This window comes from Podarcis liolepis (genome assembly GCF_965112155.1).
Source record: "Podarcis liolepis genome assembly, chromosome: 14".
Classification (NCBI taxonomy): domain Eukaryota; kingdom Metazoa; phylum Chordata; class Lepidosauria; order Squamata; family Lacertidae; genus Podarcis; species Podarcis liolepis.
This window is the reverse complement of record NC_139569.1, coordinates 29,752,090-29,771,920: the sequence shown is the minus strand read 5'-3', so window position 1 is coordinate 29,771,920 and position 19,831 is coordinate 29,752,090. Positions and strand designations below refer to the sequence as shown.

Genomic DNA, 19,831 nt, shown 5'->3' with positions numbered 1-19,831 from the left:
TTCCTTCTGCGAAATGGGCATTTTGTAGTGCCCAAAACATACTGTTAGATTTCCAAATGCATGCAAAAAATTTGGGGAGCCCTTCTAACAGGTGCACGGCCCTATCTAAAGCTCACATACAAGTCAAGGGTGGCACCCATGCAGACTGCAGGCACCCTCGGCCACTCTATAGCTGGGGGGAGGCAGGGGCCATCTTCTCACCCTCCCAGAGTGGCACCCAGGGTGGCCCGCCCCCTCTGCCCCCCTTCCTACGCCACTGCCCTTGTCTCTACCCATTTTCTCCTTGCCATGCATAATGATATAAATGTATTATCATTTCATCTCTTAATTGCCTAAATTAACCAACCTGTATTTGGGTAAGAATTGCATACAGACGGAGTTGGTGGACAGTTTGAAGGACCCTGTGTGAGAGAGGGAAGGGGAGATCTCACAGGGTGAGAGGCTGTCAGAAGAAAAAGATGTTCCTAGGTGATAGCTGGTGGGGGGGCATATATTTTTCAGAATGGGACAAAGGATGGGATGCACTTGTGAGAGAAAATCTTGTCTGTTTCTATCTTCTTTTTATTATTCTTTGTGTGGGTTGTGGGTGCCTTTTATTGTATGGTGAAAATCTCAGGAAAGCTTTATTATCAATCTGCGGCACAGGGTAGGCTGAAAAAGATGGCTCTGCTGCGGTGGGGGCATGTAGGTGGTTCTACTTTAAGAATGAAGCCAGAAAGATTCCCTTCCCCCTTTCTGGGCATCTTTTATATGATGTTGATTACTCGCCCAGAAGAAAAGGCCTCCTCCTCTTAAGCCTGCCCTTTGCTGATGGGAAACTCTGTCCATCAGAGGCCAGGAGAGGCAGCAGCTTTCCTTACAAGGAGTTTGGCAAGAGCTCAGCTGGCGAAAGTCTCAGGGAACGGGAGTTCCTCTTCCTCTGCCTCATTCATTCAAGTCAAATCGGAGTGACCTGCAGCTGTAGGGAGCAAGCAGACGCCTCTTTGTTCCCAGCGGTGAGAGAGAAGGGGGGGAGCCCTCCTCGTTGCTCACTCCCTGCTTCGATTTGGGGAGGGAGGCCTTGGAGAGGGACTCTCGGCAGCCCGAAGGTGGAAACAGTTGTGGATGTGTGGCTGTCAAGTGACTGTGTCTTGCCAAGAGGTCCCATGGCGATCCAGCTCTAACCTGAAGGTGAGCTACTGCTGGTGGTGGTCCATTTTTGCTACTTCTTGGTAGAGCATCTGCCCTGCATGCAGGAGATCCTAGGTTCAATCCCCAACAGCATCTTTCCAGGTAGGTCTGGGAACATCCTCCCTCTGAAATCCTTGAGAGTGGCTGCCAGTCAGAGCAGGCAATGCCGATCTAGATGGACCTGGTGGTCTGACTCAGAATAAGGCAGCTTCCCAAATCCCTGTGACCCTGAAGCCAAAAGGAAGGAGGGAATGCATGGCACCTGTGTCATGTGGGGTTGAATGAGGGGTCGGAAGAGCCAGCCAATGGATTTAAGACATAGAAGCATAGGAATCTGCCTTACACAGAGTTAAACCAGTGATCTAGCTCAGTATTGTCTACACTGGCTGGCAGCAGCTCTGCAGGATTTTGGGCAGAGGACATTCTGGCCTTACTTGGAGATGTCGTTCTGCATGCGGCACAGATGCCCTGATTGAGGCATAGATGTCCTTGCAGGGCTTTTTTGTTGCCCCACTGTCTTCTCTGCTTGAACAGGTTGTCTAGACTTCTACAGCATTCTGCTTGTTCTAGTTACTTTTTAAAATTATCTATCAAAATAAATTAAATCTCCCACTCTTCATCCAAAAAGAAGAAAGTTCCCAGAGCAGCTTACGACTGTCTTTTTCTTTGGGGGAAAAAAAGAAAAAGACAAGGCTTGCAATCTAAAAAGACACAACACTAAAGGAAAGCAGATCAGGAGGGAGGAGGGAGAGTAGAGCACAGGAAACAAGGGTGCATACTCTGGGCCTTGTTGCATCTCTCCTATCAGCCTCAATACTCTATGAAAGAAAATATTGCCGGTCACCACCAGACTTTTAGAGAATTATGGGCTGGATGAGGGGATAATAATAATAATAATAATAATAATAATAATAATAATAATAATAATAATTTATTATTTATACCCCGCCCATCTGGCTGAGTTTCCCCAGCCACTCTGGGCGGCTCCCAATCAGTGTTAAAAACAGTACAGCGTTAGATATTAAAAACTTCCCTGAACAGGGCTGCCTTAAGATGTCTTCTGAATGTCAGGTAATTATTTATCTCTTTGACATCTGATGGGAGGGCGTTCCACAGGGCGGGCGCCACTACCAAGAAGGCCCTCTGCCTGGTTCCCTGTAGCCTCACTTCTCGCAATGAGGGAACCGCCAGAAGGCCCTCGGCGCTGGATCTCAGTGTCCGGGCTGAACGATGTGGGTGGAGACGCTCCTTCAGGTATACAGGACCGAGGCCGTTTAGGGCTTTAAAGGTCAGCACCAACACTTTAAAACGTACTGAATTGTTGGTCTACCTATTTGCAGCTCTCAGACTTTCATATTTAGAGCTAACTCTGGATGTCAGATATTGGAGGCAGACATCTCAGAAGAGCTATAGCCGTGGCTTGTGAGCTTTCTAGAGGGATCTGCTTAGAAACAGAATGCTTGACCAGGTCAGTGTCAGTCTCACCCAGGAGTGCTTTGACAGATGTCCCTTACTGTGTTGGTGTGAAACCTGTTTACAGAATGCCAGTCACCCTTTGCTCACCTAGCCTCTACATTTTTCTCCCCTCCCCTCATAACTGTTTCTTGCTGTTTAGATTGTAAGGTCCTTGGGGCAGTGACCTCCTCCCTCCATGAAGCACCATTTAAGTGCATCGCTAATGATTTGAAATCAGGGACCTTGTCAGCTTGAAAGCTGTAAGGCTGCAATCTGGGAGCTGAGATGCAAACAGGAGCTTCACTTCAGCCAGTCATCATCGTCTGGACTTAGCTTTGGACCCTGTTTCCAGATCCAGGGTTCTACACCAGCTTATGGAAAGGAATGACAAACCAGGCAGGGCCTCTGGGCATGTGCAGAAAGTTCTGCTCCCTGTCCACAAAGCAAGCCCTGAAGAGTTCCCTTCCCACCTAGGAAAGGGTATGCGACACCCAGTTCAGAGAGGTGATCATGAGAATGGGAAATGCCCAGGTTTGAGAACCTTTGCGCTTCTGGCTAACAGTTGTAAGAGCAGGAAAGGCTGTTGGTTTCACGTCTTGCTCAAGTGGTTTCCTGGAGACCATCGTGGGAAGCAGAGATCCCTTAATGATCCCCAGTTTGCCAGGGATGAGTGTAATTTTATGCCAAGGACAGAAAATTAACTCATCTCATGAGAACTGGAGGAAGTCCTTGAATGAGTCAGATGTTCCTTGTTTTTCATGATGACCAGACTTGATCCTCAAAGCCTCTTACTTTGTTAGACAGGAGATAGTCAAGAGTTAAGAGTGGCATGAAGGAGGCATCATTTCCTATGATGAACACACATCTTCATTTTGACTTGCATCCAAAGCTGCGCTAAGCCACTCGTTCTATTAGTGCAAGGATTTCTGTTTGTGCAACAGAATGTTCTCTACCTCCCCCCATAGAATCACAGATTTGGAAGCAACCCTGAATGTCATCTAGTCCAACCCCCTGCAATGCAAGAATCCTGCCCACAGCTGTTCCTGAGTGGGCTTAAACCACCATCCACCAGCCAGATTCATTGCAGTCCCCATGCACCCCCTAAACCTGTTCCTGGGTTTCCCCCCAACTCTTCAGAACAGATATGGGGAGGGTGGATGGCACCTGAGATGAGAGAAGAGGGGCAAGTTTTTTTGCACAAGCCGAAATCCTTTTGCTAATGGAACAAGGGCTTCAAATAATGTTCTTTGTCCCGCCATCGTCATCGTTGGTCATTCTCAAGATCTGTAACACAATGGCAGTGCACATGCTTAGCTTGCAGAAGGTTCAGTCCTCAGCATCTCCAGGTAGGGCAGGGAGACAGCTGTTTTTGAAATCATGGAGAGCCACTGCCAGTCATTGTAGACCACTGAAAACTAACATGGTGCCCTTTGCATATTGTTGGACTACAACTCCCATCAGCCTCAGCCAATGTGTCCAACAGGGATGATGGGAGCCCAGTGAAACCTGGAGGACACCAGGTTCACTTCCTCTGATGCAGACTATCCTGAGCTAGATGGACAAAATGGGGAGTGACCATAACTCAACACTAGAACATTTCTCTGCATGTAGGAGGTCGCCAGTTCAATCCATGACATCTTCAAGTAGGGCTGGGAAGGACTCCTGCCCCAAACCCTGAAGCCAATCAGCACTGAGCAAGATGGACCATGGTCTGGTGTGGTAGAAAGCAGTTCCTACGTTTCTAAGCAGGCTTGGAAGTTATCAAGAAACCTATCGTGCCCGCTGAGCAGAAGCACAAATGGGATTTTGTGAACACCCCACAGCAGGGGTAGCCAACATGGTGCTCTCCATATCTTGTTGGACTACAGGTCCCATCAGCCCTGGCCAGCATGGCCAAGGGTACAGGGCTGATGGGAATTGTAGCTCAACAAGATTTACAGGTTTGCCATGTTGGCTACCCTGACATCACAGACTTTGAAAATGTCATGCCAGTTCTGTGGACAAACTCTAGTCTTCATTGACAGTGCACAGCAGGGCCTTGGGGGGGATGCTGTAACAGCTTGGTTTTCACAATTTCAGAAGAAAGAAATTGTCCTAGAAAACAGTAAATCACACCATTTATTTATTTATTTATTTATTTTAAAAATATCACTTAATAAAAAAAATTATCTCCGAGGCAATCAAGCAAAACATTGGTATCAATTTGTAGAAAAGTACAAGCTTTCCTAAAAGCTAAGGAAAAACAGACCCGAACTACAAATCACAGATTAAACTGAGCAGCTTACAAAATAGATAATTAAAAAACTTAGAGTCCAAGTCCAGGAAATCTGGAGTAAACAACATATACGTTTTCATGAGGTGTTCAAAGGTCATTACCATATCTGCCTCCTTAATCACCTGAGGGAGAACATTCCAGAGGGTGCATGATGTCACTGAGAAGGCCGGCTTCTGTGACCACTGGCTGGTTGTGGAATGATCTGCAGGGACTTCTCAGAATATATTAAAAACCAGCTTGGTATGTACTACGGGGGGGGGGGGCAGTCCACTAAGCATCCTATCCCCAGTTTACTTCTACCTTGAACTTCATATCCACCAAGGAATTAGTGAACATGTTTGTGCTTCTGGCAGCGTGCCTGCTTATTGTGCAATTAAGAAAAACCAAATTATTAGAATTGTGTCCTAGAGTTGCCATATTCTCCAAAGTGAAAATCTGGTCAAAGTTGTTGGCCGTTATTGGGAACATCTCTCTTTTTAAATCACCCTACTTGCCCATATGTCCAGGTTTTCCCAGACATTTTGCCGATTCAGCAAAAATCCACATGGACGCCATTTTTGGAGCCTGATTCCTGTACATATGGCAGCCCTATATCTTGGGGGCTGTAATTTGTTAAGGATGCTGAGAGTTGGAGACCTTAGTCTCCTTATTCCCCTCCCAGAGCTACAACTCCAAGAGTAGTTTAACAATCAATCCCTCTCCCCAGGAAATTCTGGGAATTGAAGCTCTAGCAGGGGACCAGGTGTCTCCTACCAACTCTCAGCACCCTTAACACATGACAGCTCCCAGAATCCTTTGGGGGAAGCCATGGCTGTTTAAAATGGTATCATGGTGCTTTAATATGTAGTGTGACTGTTACTTGAGGCTGGAAAGAAAAGAAACGAACTGATTACTACCGGCAGATGTCCCCAAATTTGATTCTTTTCCCACAGCCAGAGGATGTCTTCCATGTTCAGCAAGACTCGGACGGCCCACTGTGCGAATGAGCGCCATCTCCACACCTTTCCCCAGGAATGCAACGTGGCCATATTGGGGTGTCAAGGATCTGGAAAATCAGGTTAGGAGATGTTGGGGGACCTGGGAGTAGGGAGGGGGAAGAAATTGTAATTCAGCTCACTTGTAAAGTTGAACCTGTTTAATTCGCACAGGGAGCAGCACATTCCCATTTCTCCTCAGGTGGTGAAAAGGGACAAAAACCCCACCCCCTCACAGCTTTTGTCCATCCTGGAACCCAAAGTGATGTTCATGTGGTTCCCAGGAGCTCACTTAACCAGGCACTGATAAGACTACGATTGTCTAACTTGTGGCCCTCCAGATGTTGTTGGATTCCATCAACTTCCAGCCCCAGCCAGTGCACCCAGCTGTCAAGGATGATGGGAATTGTAGTTCAACAACACCTGGAAGGCCACAGGCTAGCTACTCCTCAAAAACACCCCAATCTGCTTTAGCTTTAGCAAAGTGATGGTCCCATGAGCTCTCACATCATGCCCTGGGACCATCTGCCGCAGTAGTCCCAGCTGTGGTACTGCCCATGCACCTGCTCAAAAGCGGAACTGCTCTCTCTTCATGTCTACTGCTTGCAGGCTAGAAGGTAGGTCTTCGCAGGATAGGGTCCCAAGCAGAAGGGTCCGTTCCTTGTGTGCAAAACTGAGGTCTTTCTCACCCATTTCAGCAATAAAATAAAATAATAATCTTCTTCTTCTGGTGAGGACTCACTGCTGGAACTAAGTATCTCTCTCTTTCTCTGGCTTCTTTCAGCGTTGACAGTGAAGTTTCTAACCAAGAGGTTTATAAGCGAATATGATCCTAACCTAGGTAAGAAGACCTTGCTCTGATCTCATGGATTCCCCTTGCACCCCTCCTTCCTCCTTCCTCCTCCTCCCCTTCTTCCTATGTTCATTTTTAAATCAGTCCTTTATTCAGAACCACGAGGCCTAGAATCTTGCTTTATCATTAGGGGAAAGATCATAGATGAGTGATATAGTACATGCTTTGCATGCAAAAGGCCTAAGGTTCAATCCCTAGCATCTCTGGGTAGGACTGGGAGAGGTCCCTGGCTGAAACCTTCGGACTCCTAGAAACAATGCCTTATATGGAGTCATCTACCTCCAAATGCTCAAAATCCAAAGATCTGCTTGTGCAAATTTATTTATTTATTGCAATCATATCCCACCTTCTCATCCGAGTTGCTCAAGGTGGTTCTCCCCTTCTTCACTGAATCCCAACAACATCCCTGTGAGGTAGATTAGGCTGAGAGGCAATGACTGGCCCAAGGTCACCCAGTGGTGATTTGAACCCTGTTCTCCCAGATCCTAGACTAACACTCTAATCACTACACCACACTGGCTCTCTCTATTCTTTGCAAGAAAAGTTTGCTTTTCAATTCGGTAAAGGAGGGCAGTGGTGGAAGTGCCTCCCTTCCCTCAGAGGAACTTATCTTCCACCCCACTGTATTTCTAAATGTGCCTCTGAGAATAAGTATCGTTGCATGCCACTCCAGTCTCTGAGCGGTGTGAGATTCCAGGTGCTTACCACCCAGGGTTCGTATTTCGTTTTGGAAATGAGGCACAGCGGAGACTATGGTGTCTTTATGATAAATGGTTCACCTGAGCCTACAATGGAGGGGTTCACAGCATTAACTATTGGATCAACTATTGCTCTGCTTCTCTGGCTTTGCAGCTTGCTGCTTTGCTTCTCAGTCACATCACAACAAAACTCAACCCTAAATTCAGGCTTTGTCCCTCTAACAATCCCTAAATTGAGGGAGGGGCCCCAGCCTTTGGGCATCTGGCACAGAGTCTCCTTTCCTTTGTTCTCTTAATGGCCCATCTCTCAGGTGATTATCTCATCAGGAAACTGGCCTGACTTCTATTTTAACACTTGCTGGATCCAGGAATTGGAAAGGGTAGGGTACCCTGAACCCGTAACAGTATTTATGCAAAGACAATTTATCTGCCTCCTGGATGAACAGAGCAATAGCACTTTGAGATCACTTGGGTCAAACCTCCAACTCTCACCCACAAGGACTCATCAGAGACACAAAAAAGGGGGTGGGTTGTTTGTCCTAGAAGTGTCCAGTAATAATTAAGCAGAAAAGAGACCCAATTGTTGGGTCTCTGGGGGACATCAGCCACCGTTCCATCTGCCTTCTCGGAGAAATGGCGAGATGGGGGGGTGGGGAGAGCTTGTCCGGAAATATTCCAAGGTATTTTAAGTTGCGATGTTTTTCCCCGCCATTGTTTCAAAACAAACTGCCAAATTTAGAGCACATACCAAGGGACGAAGCAGAGATGGAAAACACTGATTGTGTAGCAAGCAAAGGCAAGGCAGCCAGGATATAAAACGAAATCCTCTAAATATCTCTGTGTTGCTCTCTTTTACTGTTTGTGAGCTGGGAGGCTTGTGGACGGCATGAACATTTCATTGAGGCAGCGATAGTCAGCTTTCCCCAACCTGGTAACCTGAAGAGGTTGTTGGACTACAGTTCCCATTACCACTGACCATCCCTGTCTGGGGATGATGGGAATTGCGGTCCAGCAACATCTGGGAGGCCACATCTCAGTCACTTCTGTGCTACAGGGTTGTCCAGATAGTGGCTACACTGACTGATATGGGCTCTCCGAGGTTTCGATTTCCCAGCAATTTCTGGAAATGGCAGGGAATTGAAATTGCCATCTTCTGCTGCTCTACCACAGACACAGACCCTCTCATGTTTTGCCAAGAACCAGTAAATCAGGGGTGTACATAGAAGCAGTGGCAGAGCTTCATGCTCCAGTACTGGGGGGCGGGGAGCAGGTGGGGGCAGGGCTGGCATGTGTCCCGGGGGTGGGGCACGACACCTGCAGGGGCGTGGCACCCAGCACTCTTCCCGCACTCCTCTTCTTCCGCCAGTGCGTAGAAGACACAGGAAGAAGAAAGGTACCAGAAGATGGGAAGCAGGCCATATCTGCACTACACATTTAAAACAGTATCATCCCACTTTAAACAGCCATGTCTTCCCCTAAAGAATCCTGGGAGCCATCAGTGGCGTTGCGTGGGGGGTGCCAGGGGTGCCGGCCGCACCGGGCGCAACATTTTGGGGGGCGCGTTTGGCCGGTCCTCCTCGAGGAAGCAGGAACCCCACTGTCCTCGGACCTCCTCCGAAGGCTGGCGGTGGGGCGGAGAGACCTCCTCCCGCCGCCAGGCTTCGGAAGGATGCTCCGAAGGCTGGCGGCGGGAGGAGGGCTCTCCGCCCCACCGCCAGCCTTCGGAAGGCTGCTCCGAAGCCTGGCAGCGGGAGGAGGTCTCTCCGCCCCACCGCCAGCCTTCGGAAGGCTCCTCCGAAGCCTGGCGGTGGGGCGGAGAGACCTCCTCCCGCCGCCAGCCTTCGGAAGGCTGTCCTGAAGACTTGTGGTGGGAGCAGTGGCGTAGCGTGGGGGTGCAGGGGGGGCCTGCCGCACCTGGCGCAACATCTGGGTGGGGGGGGCGCAGAAGAGACTCGAGTGCTAAAATCCACGGGTTAGGGGGCGCAAAATACTTGCCTTGCCCCGGGTGCTGAGAACCCACGCTACACCACTGGGAGCCATAGTTCATTAAGTGTGCTGAGAGTTGTTTGGAGACCAACTCTCAATTCCCCAAATGGTTTAACAATCAATTCCCTCTTCCTAGCACCCTTTACGTACAAACCACAGATCCCAGAATTCTTGGGGGGAGGGAAGCCACGACTGCTTAAAGTGGGTCGATACTGCTTTAAATCTATAGTCCAGATGGGGTCTCAGATCAAATGTCCAATCTGTGGTTTGCTTGCTACTTCCAAGCCATTGCATTGAAAATGTGTTTTTAAGGGTTGAGGGTACAGCATTTCTGACATTCTGCAGTGTGATAAGCTGCGGTATACGGAGTCCCTTTTCTATGCAACTTTTAAGGATGCGATTGCCATGCATTTCCATGGGTTTGCTTCTGAAAGCAGCCTAAACACTAATATAGATACCTGATTCCCTCTCTTCCTTTTTTATTTTTAAACATAGTCTAAATGGTGCAGAAACAGCTCTATCTGAATGCACAAACCTGCAATGTGTTAACTTTGGCAGGGGTCTTCTTTCTAAAAACAAATGGGTCTGGCTGGGCCAGAATTCAGCGCTCACAATTACCTTGTGCTGCCAATGTTAAACATTTCCAGCATACTTTCCCACTGATTGCATTCAAGCAAACGGGGCTGCTTTTTTTAATAGGCCAACCTCAAAGGGGACGGCAACGAGCCGCAAATGATTTATGGCGAGTTATGCATGCAGGCAAAACCCAGGAACTCATCTGAAGGCCTCCTCACTTTAATGGGTTATGTGTTCCCAAATATTCATTCTTCAAATGTCGGCAATTATAACCTTGTTTTCAACAAAAGGAAAAGGAGTGGAGGATGCCGCTGCACCAGTTTTGAAGTCTCTGTGAAAATATTACTCTGCGGAAATATCTTGCTAGATGAATCACTGGGCATTCATTTAGCAGAGCAATGAAAAGGGCATGGAAATGTTTTTTAATTGGACCGAGAGAGTTTTCCCTTTGCTTTGAAGGTCATTATTGTCCAGCTTCTGGGGCAATCCAGAAAAGAGGTGGGGTGGAATTTCCAGTGTGGTTTCTTGTCCTCTGGGATGCCCATCCTCTGAGATGAAAATGGTCCCTGGTGACTGCGGGGGAAACCCTTCAAAAGATGGAGCTAGGGGCTCTTTTGTCCTTGCAGAATAAACTTTGCAACCCCATGCACTGCTTAGTTAACCAGGGAAACTGTAGAGGGGCAAACGATAGCCCTTAGCTTGGTCATGGGGCATCTGCTTTGCATGAAGAAGGTCCAGTGGTTGGGAAGGACTCTGAGCTGTAACTTAGGAGAGCTGCTGCTGGTCAGTGTGAACAATACTGAGCTAGATAGACCAAGGATCTGGCTGTATGTATGTATGTATACGAGCAGGGAGATCTCGCTTGATTCTGGAGGGAAGGCTTAGTGGAAGAGCACACACTTTGCATGCAGAAGCTTCCAGATTCATTCCCTGGCGTCTCCAGGTAGGGCAGGGAAAGACTCTCTGTCTCAAACCCTGCTGCCAGTCAGAGCAGACAATACTGAACAAGATGGACCAAGAATCAGACCTGGGATTTTTTCCCCTGCTAATTGATGCATCTGCAGAGAACAAGAGCTCAGGCTGCCAACAGCTTCATCTGTGTGTCAGTGACAAGACAGTTGAGATGTAATCTTGCAGAAATTCTTGGCAGGTGACTATTCTGAGTCAAGCCCAGAGGCCTGGGATGGGGAGAGGAAAATTTAGGAGAAAGCCAGAGAGCCGGGTGTGTGTGAGAGAGAGGTGGCAAAGGTCTGGACCTATCAAATCTCTTTCCTGAATGTAGAGATTCCAGGAAAGGGGGCTAGAGATTATGTTTGCCAGTTTGCCTGCCTGCCTGCCCATCCATCCGTCCATCCGTCCATCATCTAACTAACTAACTAACTAACTAACTAACTAACTAACTAACTAACTATAACTGTCTGTCTATCCCCTCATCTCTTTTCTTGATTCAAGAGGAAACATTCAGGCAATATTTCTACCTGCTTTCTCAGCAAGAAGCAGATTCCAGATCCCAGTGTTTTGGCCAATCGGTCCAAAGGGGACCGAGATGACTGTCAAGCACTTGACACTTTCTACTTTTGCATTTTTAACGTGACGGAGCCAGTTTAGGTTTGAAGCACAGAAGACGCAGCAGAAGGCAGCCACTCCAGCCTGTAAGCCCAGGACACATCACTGGTGCCTTCCAGGTGGCAGGAGACAAAAGACATATTGAGGGCTTCTCCTTGCAGCCAATTGCTCATCTAGCTTTGATTATGGTGGGATGGAAGCAGGGCTAGCTCTACCATGAGAAGCAGAAGGAGGGGGCCACTCAGGAGGTAGAGGCTGGGGGAAGCAGGCAGTAGCAACATTTTGGAAAACAGAGCTGTGTGGAACCCACAGTTCTGTCCCATCACCAGTGTTGACATAAGATCAACTGCTTGCCTAATTGGCTTCTGCCCATGGAATGGGATGGAATCTCACTTAGCCTCAAGCAGAAAAAAGTATTGGATGAATCCTGGACAGAAAGGCTCCATTCTGACATAGCATGTTGCTTGAGGGTAGCCGGGTGGATAAGTGGATGGGACTCCTGAACCTTTAATAGTGTGTAGAAGAGAAGATTTCAGCTGGTCATGCAACTATCAAAGGTGCAGGAGCCCAGTCCTCCTCCTCCTCCTCCTCATTATTATTATTATTATTATTACTACTACTACTACTACTGCATTTATATACCGCCCTATACTCACAGGTCTCAGGGTGGTTCACAAGATAAAATCATAAGATAAAAACACAAAATGCATAATAAAAATAAGAACAAGAACAACCTAATAATCCCCCCAACACACTTTTAAAGGGCATTGGATGTCAATCAGCCAAAGGCCTGCTTAAAGAGGAATGTTCTGCCTTGCGCCTCAAGGTGTATAATGAAGGCACCAGGCGAACCTGCCTAGGGAGAGCATTCCACAAATGGGGGACCACTGCAGAAAAGGCCCATTGTTGCGATGTCACCCTCTGGACCTCTAATAGAGGAGGCACATGAAGAAAGGCCTCAGATTATGATCTCAGAGTCTGGGTAGGTTTATATGGAGAGAGGAAGTCATTGAGGTATTGCAGTCCTGTTGACCACCCTAGTAATGGCTTGGGTTTGGGTTTAGAAGCTGGTCTGCTTCTAGATTAATGCCATTTTAAAAAACATTGTCTTGCAGAGGACACATATGCTTCAGAAGAGGTGGTGGACCAGCAACCAGTTCTACTGAAGGTCATGGATACAGCCGACCAGGTAATGGAGAACTGAGTCCTGGCACAACTGCACCATTCATGCACTATCTTACTGTGAACTTGAGCATTTCTGTTCACCAGAGGCACACTCTGCTTTGGACACTGGAGTCAAGTTGCCTCTTTCTCCTCTTCATTGCCCTGGAATATTTTTAAAGTTTATTAGGGACAGTGTCAGGTAAATAGAATAGGGTTTATTTTAAAACCAAGCTTCTTTTAATTGCCTTCTTTTGAAAGGCAGAATGACAGATTAAATGGATGAATGCCAAAGCCAGCCTGCAAGCCTATCTTAGCACAGGAACAAAATGCCCCATTCTTATAAGGCTCTGAGGATTAGTTGGCCCTAGGCACATCAGGAGTCAAATTGCATAATGGCTCTTGTTTCTAATGCTGCAAACAATGGACAAAAGCGGGAGGAAGAGGGGGGGGGAGCTCCTAGCAGCTGGCCTGCAGCACCTTTCTTGTGAGTAACAGCCAAAGCATTTTGAAAGTTTTTGCAGTTTAGAAATAACAAGGCACGATGCAGATTTTTGACATTATACATGGTGTCTAGGGATGGAGAGAATTCTTTCTCCCTCGTAGCACTAGAATGCAGGGTCACTCAGTGGCATGCATTGGTTGGCTTTAGAGGCGGAACAGAGAAAAGGAAGCCCTTCTAACAACTCCTGTGACCAACTTGCAGAACTCACTGCTGTCCTTAGTTGCTTTTAAAGGGGTGGGAGGCGGGGGTAAACAAATTCCTGGAGGAAACAGCTATGAAGTTTAATTTATTTGTTGCATTTATACCCCCCACCTTCTTCTGCAAAGAGCCAAAGGTGGCCTACATGGATTCCCCTCCTTCTTGAATCCCAACAAAAACCTTGTCAGATTGGTTGGGCTAAGAGGCTGTGAAATTCTTATGGGTACCGTGCAAGTTGCTTCATAGCCAAGTGGGGATTTGAACCCTGGTCTCTCAGGCCCTAGCCTAACACTCTAACCACTACACCAAGAGCCATTCAGTGTACTTGGTGCAGTGTGGAACTAGGCTTGGGGAGACCTGGGTTCAAATCTTACACAGCAGTTAAGTTCACAGGATGACCTTGGACCAGTCACCATTTTCCAGCCTACCCAACCTTGCAGGTTTGTTGTGAGGTTAAAATGAAGATGGGAGTTACCAGGTCCTTGCAAGCATCCTTTTTATTGTACTGAGGCAGTTATACCGCAGCATTCTGCAGCCTCCCCAGATGCCTGCATTTCCTGTTCTGAAACAGCCCGATGAGAGGAGCTGCCTCATGTTGCCTTCTCATCATGGATACCCAGGAAGGCTGCAGAGTGTGGACCACTGGAAAGATGATTTGTAGAATGAAATCACAAACAACTTTCAGCCACCCATGAAAATTTCATTTAAATTTTCTCTCCTTTTTGAGGAGGAAGAGCAGGATATGCATGGGATTGGTAAATAAATTTTCAAATGCAATTTAAGAACATAAGATGAGCTTCCTAGATCATGCCAGTGGCCCATCTAGTCCAACATGCTGTCCTCAGTGACCACCCAGATAGTCACTAATGATCCCCATGTGGTTGATTCCCTGCTAGGATGTGCCAGTGAGCTGCGAGCGATACTTGAATTGGGCCAGCGCATTCATGGTGGTCTACAGCATTGACAACCGGAAGAGCTTTGAGGGAAGCCAGCAATACTTGGACATCATAGCACTGCACCTGAAAAATGCCCAGCATGAATCTCCGGTTTTCCTGGTGGGGAACAAGCTGGACATGGAACAATACAGGTAATGCCTTAAGCAGGCACCTACTGAGACCATTACTGTTTACACTGACGGGCAGCAGCTCTCCAGGGTTTCAGGGAGTTGTCACTCCCAGCCCTACCTGGAGATGCCAGGGGTTGAACTTAGGACCTTCTGCATACAAGGCAAGACGCTGTACCATGGACTTATGGCCCTTCCCCATAAATGAGAATGATGAAGAAGCCTGACACTCCCCAAACAGGCTGCTTAGTTCAAATGATGATGTAAAATTGAGCACCCTATATCAGGGCTGGGGGACTTCAGGTTTTCTGAATCTAGTTTAAGAAAACCAGAACCCCACGATCTATCAGCCAGACCTATGCAGTGGCATACTTAATTTGCATTTTCTGAAATATGCAAACTGAAACTCAGACATCTTTCAAAATTCTCACTTCTCTGAATTTGCCATGCAGTTCCCCAGCCAAGAAAAGTGTGCAAAATTCCATACGCTAGCATGAAGTGTGCATAAAAATGCATGCAAAATAACATACAAAAATTCATTGAATATATTAGCGAAAGCATGCTTTGCAAAAATGTTGTTATTAGGAGCAGTTCACACAAAATCTTATGAATTGTCTTGAGGACTTTAAAACAAAAACAAAAAAACAAACTCAGAAATTGAAATGTGGAGAACTGAACTTAATGAGAAATGAGAAACAGAAAAACAAAAATGGCCAGATTCACCCACCACCAGAGTCCTTAGTCCAGGCCTTGCAATGCCTAGACCCCCAGAACACCATTTGAGCAGGGGTTATTTGTAGGTCAAATGATCTGTTGGAGAGTGACCATTTCTGATTTCTTTTCTCAGGCAGGTGACCAAAGCTGAGGGGATTTCTCTGGCCTCCAAGTATGGCTCCTCCTTCTATGAAGTCTCGGCCTGCCTGGATTTTGAATCCGTGCAGCACATGTTCCACGAGGCGGTGCGTGAGGTGAGGCGGGAGATGGAGAGGCACATGGCGGTCCGCCCCTTGTTCATCATCGAGGAGAAGCCGTCCCTTCACCTTGTCCCTCCAGCCGCCATGGCCTCCAAGCACAGTCTGGCCAGCTGCACCTACAACACTCTCTCCACCGTGAACTTCAAGGAAATCCCTTCGGTGGCCCAGGCCAAGCTGGTCACGGTAAAATCCTCCAGGGCCCAGAGCAAGAGGAAGGCTCCAACGTTGACATTACTGAAGGGGTTTAAGATCTTTTGAAGGGAGCCTGCAAAGGGCTGCTTCAGGATGGGAGAGCAAGTTGGGGCCCTTTGCCTGACTGCATTAACCCTCAGCAGCCATCTTAAAGGCTGGTGTACTGGCCTTCCTTGCTTTCCGTGTGGTCTCTCGTACTAGAGCAAAGCATGCTGGGAACATAAAAAGAGCCTTGCTAAAGATTCATCTAGTCCAGTGACCAGTTCTCACAGTGACCAACAGATGCTTATGGGGAAAACACAAGTAGCACATGAGCGGAACAGCAACTCTCCCTATTTGTGATTCCCAGCGGCTGCTGTTTTGGGACCTAACATCTCCAACAATAGTGGTTTTCAGCGACAAGGCTGCACCCTCCTGTTCAGGCTCCAGTTCAGTCACTGCTGTGCTGCTTTCTGCTCTCCCTCAACCCGGCTGATCAAAATCCTCCCCAGCTTCCACTGGGGCTCTCTACTCCTCGGGAAGGTCAAACGGGAAGAGCTGACATCCCTGCTCCCCCTTCCAAAGTGACTGAAGTCCAACCTGGGTCAGCACCCCATTTCTCCCTCCTCCATCAGAGCCTGCTATGCCGATGCCAAAACTGCAGGGCTAACGGCATTAAGCGACTGTGCTGCATGCAGCTTGACCAGGATTAGTATTGACGCTGCTCCAAGACCTTTTTCAAATTCTGCACCTAACGCACGGATACCTTACAACCGACAGAAATTGCATTGCATACTTGCATACTTTTGTCACTCTTACAAAGTGTGTCTGCATTATGACTGGCATTTTGTAACTGCCAATCTCTCTGTGTGTGATAGGCTAGGAAATGGAGATAGCAGATGGAGATAGCAGGAGGACAGGCAAATGTGCTGGGGTGTGTGGGCAGGAGCACATGATGCATGTGCCGTTGAAACAAAAAGTGCCTGTTTGGGTATTGAGGATGCCTCCACGTCCAGCTTTCCAACGCACTGCCAAAGAACAGGCTAAAGGGACACAGAGCCCCCTGGTGAAAGAATGGCATATCGTTCCTTGCATACATTTTCCGTCAGCGCTCCTGGAACAGGGGTCACCAGCTTTTTTTTGCCTATGGGCACATTTGCAAACCGGAGAATCTGTCCTGGGCATCACACACACACACAGCACATTCAAGTACACACTGCAAACCTAAAGTGCATTCAGAAGCGGAGAGTGTTGTGTTCGTTTTCCTGCTAGCCCTTCTGAACTGATTTCTAATGTTCCTTTCACACTGCAGTGTCACAGAACTCTGGCTTTATGGCTAAGATACAGGCCTGCCGCCATAGGTGCCAACTCCCCAATAAAATATTTGAGGGGGTAAGTTAATGGGCATTGTCATTCAAATGGTGTTTGTCTGTGCCATATCTTGTGATTGATTATGCAGGGCAGGGCTTACCTGGGCCCCCTTGAAATATTTTATTCAAGTTGGCACCCCTGCATGCCGCGCTAAGTTTCACTCACAACAGTGGGTGAGGTGTGACACGACAACAAGCATCATGGGACCACATTGCTTACTACCCACCTCAAAAAAGTTTTTTTTGTCTTGTAAACAAAACAGCCCCAAAGACACCTGAATAGCCTCAAAAGTACAGTGGTGGGGCAGGTAAGTTCCACTCTTTTCCTGCTGTGCAAGGCAAAGAGAGCTTCCCTTGAAATGCAAATAGCAGCTTCTAAGGGGCAGTTGTGGACTGTGGCAGGGAGCGAGAGAACAAAACTTCGCAATCTTTGCATGCCCCAAACCCACCCTGTAACAGACCAGAGCTGGTCAGGCTCCGTTGTGGCTGCTGCTTACACCTCACAAGAACAAAGATGCCAACTGCATCTGTGCCATTGAGGTCCCATCTATTTCTGTCCTTAAACTAGTTTTGGGGTCCAGAGAAGGATCTGTGAGTGAGGCTGGGAGGTTTCTAATAGGGGAATATAAGGTAAAAGCCCATTCTAGCCCATCATCTGGTTCTCACACTGGCTAACCAGCTGCTCCCAAGAAGGACCTGAGTGCAACAGTGCTCTCAAAATAAGGACATAAGATTTTCCCTACTGGATCTGGCCAAAGCCCCTCTAATCCAACACCCTGTTCTCACAGTGGCCAACCTAGAAGATATCCACAAGTAAGACCTTAGAGCAGCCTTTCTCAACCTGTGGGTCCCCAGATGTTGTTGAACTACAATTCCCATCACCCCTAGCTAGCAAACCCAAAGCTCAGGGATGATGGGAGTTGTAGTCCAAGAACATCTGGGGACCCACAGGTTGAGAACCGCTGCCTTAGAGGAACAGCAGCACTCTTCACGCCTATGATTCCAAGCAACTGGCTCTGACTTTGAAGGAGCAGCATAGCCATTGATAGTCCTATCCTCCATATGTACAGAATCCTCCATACAGCCTTATGTACAGAAGCCTGGTGAAGGCGCTGAAACTCCAGTTCTCAGTATCAGGCAGTGGAAGGGTGTGGGGAGAAAGAGATGGCAATTAAACTAGTACAAAACCAGCATCGGTTAGATCTGACCTCGGTAAACACCCAGTATCATTTTGCCTGTTCAGCTGAAGTAATGAGTTAAATGGTGCCTTAGCTTAGAATGCCTTCATTATCTTCTTTTCCCCTTCTAAGTCTGATCTGTTTCCCACTTGCCCCAAATTATTTTGCAATCAAATGACAACATGCAGCAATGCTGCTCTAAAGGTAACCAAGAAACTAAGAGTGAAGAAAACCAGCGCGGCACTTTCATAATAAAGACCATTGATTTATTTCCCCATCTGTTCTCTTTTTCCGCAAGGATCCTGTAATACCAAAGCCTTGTGCATTCATTCATAGGGATTAATTACCACTCCTGGTTCCATTTGCGTATATAAAAGCTATATATGTAACTTTGTAATGTAAATGTGTTCATTTATTCATTCATTCCATGTTCTTGGACATTCTGGTCACTCTCTCCAGTTCAGTTTCAGAATTCACCGTTTTAAACTGCACTTTTAAATTGTTATTTCTCCCCCTTTCTCCCCTTTACTGAGCTTTTTTGAAAATGCAAATTAAAGAGAAAGAAAAACAAAACAGATGCAAGGGGTACTGACATAACGGGCTTAAGATAGCTCAGTCATTATACATGCTGATCATCTTAACGCTTCTTTCCTCCTGCACAAGCAGATGTAGCTCAGAACTGGAAGACCCTTTGGAATGTAAACAATAGAATAGAATAGAATAGAATAGAATAGAATAGAATAGAATAGAATAGAATAGAATAGAATCTTTATTGTCATTACACAAGTGCAACATTGCACAAAGTGCAACGAAATTGGATGCCATCCCTTAAAACAACAAAAGCAAAACAACAACAACAACCAAACAAACCACATTCCAGCCACACCCACACCACACCCATCAAACTCCCAGGTCACACTATCGAATTACAGCATTCAAAAAGGCCACAGCTCTTGGATAGAAACTGTTTTTCAGTCTATTTGTCTTTGACTTGATGTTTCTATATCTCCTGCCAGAAGGCAGTAGTGCAAACAGACAGTGTCCCGGGTGAGATGAATCCTGCAGGATGTTATTTGCTTTCCTAAGACAACGGGAACCGTACAGTTCTTCCAAAGATGGGAGAGGATGACCAATAATCCTTTGGGCTGTGGTTATGACCTTCTGGAGCACCTTCCTCTCCCTAGCTGTACAACTGGAGAACCAAGCACAAATACAGTATGTAAGAATGCTCTCTATGGAGCCTCGGTAGAAGGACACCAGCAGTCTCTCACTCAGATTGTTCTTCTTTAAAAGTCTGAGGAAATAAATTCTCTGCTGGGCCTTCTTCACCAGAGCAGTGGTATGTGCGCTCCAAGTCATGCCCTGATCGATAGCTACTCCCAAAAACCTGAATTCCGCCACCCTCTCCACCCGTTCCCCGTTGATATACAAGGGCTGAATGTCCGCCTTTTTTTCCTGTAATCCACCACCAATTCCTTGGTCTTAGCCGTATTAAGAGCCAGATTGTTCTCTCCACACCAAACACAGAGCCGCTCCACCTCGTCCCGATAGGCGGACTCATCCCCTCCTGAAATGAGCCCTACCACCGTAGTGTCATCAGCAAACTTGATGATTTTGTTGCTGGAATAGATGGCTGTACAGTCATACGTATAGAGAGT

General features: G+C 47.2%; 1 protein-coding gene across 1 annotated transcript; it reads left to right on the top strand.

The window, feature by feature from the left end:
• The first annotated feature begins 690 nt into the window (after positions 1 to 690).
• RASL12 (RAS like family 12) lies at positions 691 to 18,448 on the top strand. Its single transcript, XM_083475250.1, has 6 exons — positions 691 to 1,170; positions 5,833 to 5,957; positions 6,659 to 6,715; positions 12,669 to 12,742; positions 14,314 to 14,504; positions 15,328 to 18,448. The coding sequence occupies exons 2-6, from the start codon at positions 5,840 to 5,842 to the stop codon at positions 15,710 to 15,712; spliced, it is 825 nt and encodes a 274-aa protein (XP_083331376.1). The 5' UTR covers positions 691 to 1,170; positions 5,833 to 5,839; the 3' UTR covers positions 15,713 to 18,448.
• The last annotated feature ends 1,383 nt before the right edge of the window (positions 18,449 to 19,831 follow it).

Coding starts and splice junctions, on each gene's coding strand:
- RASL12 (XM_083475250.1), top strand. CDS start 5,840: ATGTCTTCCATGTTCAGCAAGACTCGGACGGCCCACTGTGCGAATGAG. Junction 5,958..6,658: donor TCAAGGATCTGGAAAATCAG/GTTAGGAGATGT, acceptor GGCTTCTTTCAG/CGTTGACAGTGAAGTTTCTA. Junction 6,716..12,668: donor CGAATATGATCCTAACCTAG/GTAAGAAGACCT, acceptor ATTGTCTTGCAG/AGGACACATATGCTTCAGAA.